We start from the raw sequence: 8,971 nt of genomic DNA on the forward strand, positions 1-8,971 counted from the left end.
TGAGAACTGTGTACATTACATGTAACCCTCTGGCAGATGTTTGGTCACACTTTCCCACCAATATCTGTCCATGGAGGATAGCTGTAATCTGGAGGGAAGACATGTTCACACACTTTCACACAGTGCCATTAATATGTAATTTGACAGAAGGCATTAAAATGACACCCTTCCACCTGTTCACTGGGCTTTGCTCCATTATACTCACGATTAAAAGAGGCCATTCATGCTCTGAGTATTGTCACATGATTGGAGCTCTCTGATTGGCTCCAATGTGTGAGAACCAGCGTCACGCGTCGAGTCTGGCTATAAATGCTGGCCGTTGAGGAACCGCAAAGTCAGAGAATTTGCAATCCCCAAACCTTCAAACGGACTTCCAAACCGCAAAACTGGCCAACTACGCCTGCTTCAGTCTTCACGGCACCATGAAGGACCAGCAAACCCTGTAAGTACAGAGCAAATGTTTGGTTTTCTTGTTGGTAACAGAGCATAAGAATTTTGCAACTTGCAATTGAAATAGGTTTCACAGCGAAACCATACTTATCGTGTCATGTCACTTTTTGTTGCAGGTGTAAAATCATGAGCTTTGAGAGAAAATGCTGCAGTGGTGTGGAAAGACTGAGAGCTGCCCTTGAGGGACACCTACAGAGCGGAGTGCCGAGCTTGGACCTTTGGGAAAAGACTCTGTCCTTCTTCACACCAAGAAAGGCCATCCTGTCTCACAACGGCTATTCCAGGGGCGCCCGCGATGTCCTACGCCTGTTTCCTTCGGCTGAGGAAGACCTGCTGCCCTTGTGCTGTCAGCAGTGAGCTCCAGAGGTCAAGGTCAAGGGTCAAAGGTTGCCTCTGACTGACCTAAATGATCTAACCTGTGCTGAAAACTCTAGGCAGGTTTCAACAAGGACTACATGACAAAACCCAAAATACAGTAACAAAGTGAAAGAGATACTGTATATTCTTTTAAGTTATGTTTTTCTAAAGTTTCATGAAACTTTTTTTTTTTTTGCTTTGAAAAAATATGTTTGTTCTGCACACATATGTTAACTACAAGAGTCTTTTGTAAAGACAGATTTGTTTGAGTTAAAAGTACCGTTATTACGGCTATTTTGCTATTAATTATGAATGTGATTGATGTACATATAAGTACATTTTATAAAAAGTAGGCCTTTGCAGAGAATTACATAAAAGCATAAAAATCATGCAGGTGTTGCATGATAAATTATGCCAGAGTGAAGTGCTGCTGCTAAACCCTATCTTCCTTTGTACAAAGGAACAATGCTATGTTTTGTATGCCAATGCATGTATTACAGTCATTTTGAGTCTTTGAACCATATATTTTATGTTTTTTTAATTTCAAATGAATGTAACTGTGTGTTTTAAGTTTCTTTAATATCAACTGAGACAGTACTGTGATTAAATTAATGAATTATATCACAATAAATCTTTCATAAAAGTTAATCAGTTTTCTGTCCTTCTGTGCTACATCAATTTCTCTTTCGAGGCCTGCCATATTTTGCACACAACAGCTCACACCTAGAAAAATTTGAGTCTAATTAACATAACTGTATGAGGCCACTACATTAGCTTGTAGATATGATGGACTATTTCTTTAACTTACTTGAGAGAACTTTGAGCTGTAGAGTAAGTTATAAATCATGTGTTACTAATTGTTAATAGAAAATATTCATCTAATATTTAAAACCTCTCTTAGAGTGAAGGTCAAATGTAAAATTGTATATCATTCAGGAAAAGCTCTAGTCTAACATTTAAAATACATATTCCTTAAAATCTACAAGTTCACTGTTTTGACGTCATTTGGGAAAGTGCAGTGCAGTGTATAACCACTGTGCAGACTGGTGGTGATTAAGAACTCTGCTTATGTTTGTTTGAAAGAGATTGTTATGTCCACATATTCCACGAAGAATGAGGAAACAATTGTAGCACAAGTTAGTTAGAGTTTTGTGGGATTATGCCTCAAATTAGTTAGTTACTGTATGTTGCAGATTACTAATAAACTATTTCCAAAGGATATAAGGCTGCTAATAACAGAGCAAATATAATAATGCAGCTTTAAGCAAATTACTGACAATTCTGTTGATTGCTTTTCCCTGTGAACATTTATCATCTACTCTTTGTCTTGCCTTTATTATAACAGACACACCATTTCTTTATTTTTGTGACATCGTTGGCTACTTGGTTTCTATTTACATTTTGAGAAATAAACCCAATTGCAGACTTTGTTTTGGTCATGAGACCAACCTGTGTAAATTCTCAGGGGAGTGTTATCTTTCACTTCACTTCCACTTTTCACTTGTAACAGTCTCTAATTGTCTTGCTGCCCTTTAGTGGAGACTGAAATGTCAGAGGCCTATCTTTGGATCAGAGACTTTTTTCAGGACAAACAATGACCATGAAAATGTAATCCTTAACAAAACCAAGAAATTACAAAATATCACATCTTTCTTTCAGCCAATGGCAAAATTGAACACAGAGCTGTAACTATTATGCATGTACTGACATATGAAGTTAATGAAATATTTCTGTAAAATCTACATGTTGCTATGGAAACAGAAATACTCTGTTCTCAATTTAACATATAACCACACTTTTAGAAGCACAGCACAGCACAGACCCAATACTAAATATTAAGACAAATTAGTTGAGACTGGGGTAGGGGGTGGGATGTCCCAAGACTTCATTAGCATTTAAGTGGGCACACGTCTATTGTTAAGCAAGACTTTTCTCAATGGACGGAGTGTGGGAAAGCTCAGGAGAGCAGAGTCACACTTCCAGCATCCTAACCCTAACCCTAACCCTAACCCCCCCCGTTTCAGTTTCAGTTTCAGCATCAGTTTGGAGAGATGCGTTAATGGATAAACTGTACACTTTGTCTTTGTCATTAAATGCAGGGATGCAGGAGGTGGGAGAGGAACAGGGGGAGACATCAAAATAGTCCCCCTCAATAAAAATGGGATAATTGTGGACTTAAAAGGGATTGAAAAGATAACTTTAAAAAAATTATTGTGCCTTAATGTGAAGGGTAACCTTTCCTTCAGAGATGGGACATATGTTCTTGTTTTCTCTAGATATTCTAATTGTAAAATATATGTATGATAAGCTTTAATTGCCATTTTCATGAACTGTCTGTTAGATTAAGTGTGCCTAGTGTCTTGCAGGTAACTTGATTGATTGGAATGTTTCCAGGTGTGTCTAATGTGGGCCTATTTAAGTTCAGCTGTGTGAATTGATATGGGGTGATCTTTTTGCAACTAAATTTTGGCAGTATGCTAAAAAAAAAAAAAGCTTTTCCCAATTATTTTCTAAAGGGTCTAAATAATTTAGACGTAAATGTACAACAGGTATGTAAAGTCTCAGTGGCTGCATTTCTGGCTTGTGTGTAAATGAACGGTTTTATATATTTTTGAACTCTGGTCATTTAAAAAAAGAAGGTTGTTCAAGGAACCGGCCAGCTTTGTGACACTTAAAATCATTAATAATCAAATACTGCACTCAGGACAGTGCAGTTATGTGAATATAACTGAATGAATGTCTTTAAGATAAAATAATGAAAATGTTAAATACAGTAAAGAGCGTAGAGGAAAGCATTTTCTTTCCCTCCAGGAAAGTTTCCCTCCAGATGGCCTTTGATGTCAGTCTCATTGCAAGACCAACTGCCAATACAAAAGACTCACTGAATACAAAGAGCGTCTTTTGTCATGGACAGAATGCAGCATGCACAGGACTCAGTGTGGGAAACAGAGCGCATCTCTACTCACAGAGACGACCAGCCTGAAGACTGGACACATCTGTGGCATCTGGATTTCCAGAAAGGCTGCTCATGATAAAAAAAGGATGAGCTGGATTTGTACCTGCGGCCCATGAGTGTGTTCACCCTTTAGTTCTCTGAACTTCCTTAACTAGCCCACCATATGTTTTTAAGGATTACATAATCTCCATGAAAAGTAAATTCTCAAAGTCTTAGAATACAAGTAAATGTCCTGCAATAGGGTTTAATTTTCAGTTTTTATGTAAGCCAACTAATTTTTATGAAGAAATTATTGTCTGACAGGCAGAAATACATTTTTTATTATGTAGATTTTTTTAAAGCAAGGTTGGATTAACAGGGTGTGACATGAAATACAATGTGATACATGCTTTGAAAATAGATGATATTAAAAACAATTATCTATTTTTTAATGTTTGGATGAAATCAGGGTATGTGCTAACTGACTGAAAAGCTGTTGTAAGGTTGAGAGTTTATATATTTGTCAGTTCCACACGTGCACTTTATAATGATGAGCGTGTCTCTGTCACTGTCATTGATCCCAACATCAGGCAGCAGATCTGCCCTCTTTACAGGGTCAGCACTTTCCCAGATTCACACAGCGCTCTGTGGGTCACTCTCCATCACCCTCCCCTCCACCTGTTCCCCTGAGACGTGCTCATTGTCCCCCTGCAGTAAGCACTTCATTCAGCATGTGGCAGCTCCGCATTCCTCATTGTCCTCCCCAGCTCTGCCATTGGCTGCACACTGTGAGAAACTCCAAAAAGACCCAGACCCACACATTCATATGGAGATTACAGACTATAAATAGGAGAGAGTGGACCAGTGCATCTCAGACCACCTCTACACAGAGATACAACCATGGCACCTACAGTCACTGCAGCAATGAACTATTCCAATGAGCACCTGACTCTGGCTAACAAGGTAAATATAGGACATTATAATTCATGAATGACTTTAAATTGCCTAATGTTCGTATCAATATGCAGGCATGAATATGTCTTAATCAAGAGCTAGATTGTTAACATTGTTCTTGTTTTTCTCTTTCAGCTGAGAAAGCCAGTGGTTGAAAAGATGCGCAGAGATCGAATCAACAGCAGCATCGAGCAGCTCAAGTATCTCCTGGGCCCAGAGTTCCGTGGCCAGAATTCCAACTCCAAGCAGGAGAAAGCCGACATCCTGGAGATGACAGTTTGCTTCCTGAGACGGCAGCACCAGCACCAGTCAGCGAACAGCACATCCTGCTCTTCAGCTGTCAGTGAGGGCTACTCCAGGTGTGCGCAAGAGATTGTCAGCTTCCTGTCTCGCTGTGAAGTGAAGACACCATCCCAGAGAAGACTGCTGAGCCATTTCCAGAACCCTCAGCCATCCTCTGACAAGAGCAAGATTCAGTTTGCAGTGCCTCAGCTGAGCTCTCCAGCACACAACACCAGCAGCAAAGAGGAGACTCCAGCCAGCAGCGCCCTCTGGAGGCCCTGGTAGAGTCCTGCAGACTGTGTCACAATTGTCAGACCAACAGAATTGAACATGTCTGTCGTAGATGGGCATGGACAGCGATTCTCAGGATGTAGGAAGTATTCTTCCTCTCCTGCACTTGCAGGAGGTTTAATACTCTGCTTTCATTAAGAGAAAGCCCAAGAAAGACTGAATGACTCTTTTCCAATATTTGCCAAATATTGGAAAATCTTAACTATTTCTTGTTAAATAAGAAATGTTCGTTTAATGGAAAACTTCCATATTTTTATTGTTATTGAAAAATGACCGAACAATGTTTTGTCTTCTGTTGAGACTCCATATGTGAATGAAATGAATGCTTATCCAAACTGGATATCATCTTAAAGTGTTAATGTTGATTGTATCTGGAAAAAATGCTTCTGTGAAGGCAATTATATAGGCCATTCTGTATGTAACCTATATGTTTACATTTTGTTGTATGTAAAAAAAGAACTTCAGTGAAGGCAAGATTTGATGTTTTGCATAAGAAATGTTTATGCAAAATAATTCCACATTTGGAGCTTGAGTACTGGCATAAATGCCTGTTAAGATTCCCATTAAGGAAGTTTTCTGCTTTTTTTTTAGGATTTAAAAATTGTGCTTAAAATGAATACTCATTACTGAGTGAGACTTGTTAAAGTGTTGAAACTTTACACCCTCTTTTGTCTTTTACAAAGATTCTTATAAAATGTAAAGCTCCACTGTGAGCTGTCTTGTGTTTTGAAGAGGTCTTCAAGCAATGATATGTTTCACTCTAAGAGTGATTTCCATAAATGAATAAATTAAGAGAAAATCTATCTATTGGTTCTTTGCATCATTTATTACACAAATCCAACCAAAGAGGAATGTAGGTGTTGATCACCATGACAATGCTTTCATTAATAGGTTGAGAATCAATGACACATAATGTCACACATTATATTAATCAACAATTATATGTACTGCGATATGTATTTATTTTGATCAAATATGTTCAGTTGCATCACCTCCAGAGTCAGTCTGACTGTAGTGGTACAACTACGCACCTGCAAAATCAAGTACAGCGGCCAAGTACATTGCATTCTAATCACAATATAATGTAATTATTGCATGTGTTAATCATCATGACATTAACTTATTTGCATTCCAAGCACATTCCACATATTAACAGATAATTTAGTTCTATTGTTATAATATTTCATATCAATTTCACATGCTAATCTTGTTTTAATAATATAGTTATTTTTTTATATCATGCCCTTACAATTCAATAATCTATTATACACATCTATGAATAGACATGCACGTAAATCATGTATCAGTGCAGACTTCAAACATTAATATTTCATGGAAGTTAAGAGACCTGAAAAGTGCATGGCAGTTGGCCACAGCATACAATATTTATTTGGCAAGTAGTGACACATATATTTTACCTAAACAGTCATTTTTTAAATTCCTGCTTGATAGAATGAACTCCACTGCCTTCTTTGCATATGGGTCATGTATCTGATTAAGTGTAGACAGTTGTAGTCCATTTTTTATTTATTTTGCAAAAGTTTTTTCCATAAAATCCCACTGCAGTGTGTCTATCTCACCTGTAATACTGCAGCTGTTTGGCTGAAACGGCTCAGTGGCCAGTTGGTGCTTTTGTGGTCGGCCAGCCGTAAGACCTTCTGCCCACACAATGTGGGATCCAACCCCACAGCTAATGTGATGTGTAATAAGACACACGTCTATTGTGTCTCCATTGAGTGCAGTGAATGGACGGAGTGTGGGAAACAGAGGAAAACTCACTCTCAGAGCCCAACAGGGACAAAAGCTGCTGAGGCCACAGACTTACAGCCAGGGAATAAAGATTACTGGGTGTGCAATACGGTACAATAAAATTTTTTACACCATCTATATTTTATATAAAGTAATTTTGCTGCTGTATGTGTAAGATTTTGAAGGGAAACTCGCCTTGAATCCTTTGGCTTTTGATAAATGAAAGACTGTTGGGTTCAGTGTGGGGTGAGCCAGCTACTGCAGTACAGATAGCTTACATTGATGAAAAGGTAACGTATTTAGATCAAATTGACATTTTGATGCTTGCAAGAGCATTGTTACAGATACCACAAACAATAACATGTTTTTAAAAATTTACATAAAAAATAAGGTAATCTAAAGTCAAAGATCATTTCACGAGGAAACATTGATCAGAAATCTAGATAACCAAATCCATTTACAATGCAGCTCAGATTAAAGAGGGTGGAGATTGAGATTATTTGTCTTTCTTACGCATCATTATCTTGTAGTTCTGACTGTATTAAATAGTTCTTAAGAACTATAATGAAACTCTGGCAGTTTGTTTTCTCCTTTAGGACCTTTCTAATCAACACTTACATATGGGGGTGCATTCTCTCTAAATGTTTGTGTTTATCTGCCTCTTTATAAAGGAATATTTCTCTAACAAGTCTTACCCCAGGGGGCTTGTTGGACACTCTGCGGGTCATGAAAAGGAATTAGCATTTAAGTGGGCACACTTCTATTGTTCAGTGAGACTTTTCTCAATGGACAGAGTGTGGGAAAGCTGAGGAGAGCAGAGTCACACTTCCAGCATCACTAACAGCCTCAGTCCCACCAGAGGCTGATGTTTGGCTGTACACAGAGGATGAAAGGGGAAGCTACTCTCTAATGTGAGCAAATCAGGTTTTAATCTCACTCTGAACAGGGATGTGATGGACATTCATTAGAACTGTAAAAGGTTCTAATGAATATTAAATAAATAATTTAAACTATTTTACATTTCTGTATTGGAATATTTTCAGATGAAATGGCTAAGTATTCAAAAGAATACTGATCCATGGAAAGTCCTTCATCTTTCCCATTTACACATGTCTGTTTGAAAGTTTCACATTCAGGTGACGTAGGGCTGAAGCAGGATCATCCACTGATAGTTTTTCCCTCCAGATGGCCTTTGTTATTTGCCTCTCTCTGTACTGCAGCACAGAGCCAATCACCATCACTAACGGCCCATTCAAACTGGACTGTCTTTGTCCTGCACTGACCACAGCACACAGGACTCAGTGTGGGAAACTCTGAGCAGCTCTCTACTCACACTGACTAGCAGCCCAAAGACCTGTGACATCTGGACTGCCAGCAGTCAGGCTGCTCACTGACCACTTCCAGAAACCAGGAGACATTATAACACTGTGTATCTGGTCACTCCACATCAGCATGCTGGCTATTTCACACCAGAATGTGATTATTGGATGAAATAGATTTTCAACAATTTATTTATGTTCATCTTTCAGCAAAGGTATTACATGATAAATAAAACAAGATAATATCTTAGGTGTATTGTATAATATAAATATGTTTTCATAAAACATTTTAATGAGGGTTGCTGAGCAAATATCCAAATAAATTTTATTCAATGCATCCAATGGGTGAACACTGCAATTATGTGTTTGCACGAAAATATTCATTACAGAATTGTGTTTTGCACATCACACAAGTGTTTTAATCTCATGCAGACATGTCAAATTTTTGAATACAAATGTGTGTATTTCGTTTGACCAAATTATTAAAACCTTTTTAAAATGCTTGCAGTATCATTTGTTCATAACTAAATGAATGACATTCATTCATTCATCTCTTTATGATCAGATGTCAGATGTTCCCAGGTAAACATACACAGAGTTACAAATTTACATTGCACAATATTGTGTATGACAA

At 38.0% G+C, this 8,971-nt stretch overlaps 1 protein-coding gene across 1 annotated transcript; it reads left to right on the top strand.

The window, feature by feature from the left end:
• The first annotated feature begins 4,236 nt into the window (after positions 1 to 4,236).
• Positions 4,237 to 6,072, top strand: LOC135233940 (transcription factor HES-5-like). The gene is made up of 2 exons (XM_064297937.1): positions 4,237 to 4,705; positions 4,832 to 6,072. The coding sequence occupies exons 1-2, from the start codon at positions 4,643 to 4,645 to the stop codon at positions 5,261 to 5,263; spliced, it is 495 nt and encodes a 164-aa protein (XP_064154007.1). The 5' UTR covers positions 4,237 to 4,642; the 3' UTR covers positions 5,264 to 6,072.
• Positions 6,073 to 8,971: the final 2,899 nt, after the last annotated feature.

The sequence above is a fragment of the Anguilla rostrata genome, chromosome 11 (assembly GCF_018555375.3).
Source record: "Anguilla rostrata isolate EN2019 chromosome 11, ASM1855537v3, whole genome shotgun sequence".
In the NCBI taxonomy this organism is placed as follows: Eukaryota; Metazoa; Chordata; class Actinopteri; order Anguilliformes; family Anguillidae; genus Anguilla; species Anguilla rostrata.

Excerpts from the sequence above, each read along its gene's own strand:
- LOC135233940 (XM_064297937.1), top strand. The coding sequence starts at position 4,643 with ATGGCACCTACAGTCACTGCAGCAATGAACTATTCCAATGAGCACCTG. Across the intron at positions 4,706-4,831 it reads ACCTGACTCTGGCTAACAAG|CTGAGAAAGCCAGTGGTTGA; the intron begins GTAAATATAGGA and ends TTTCTCTTTCAG.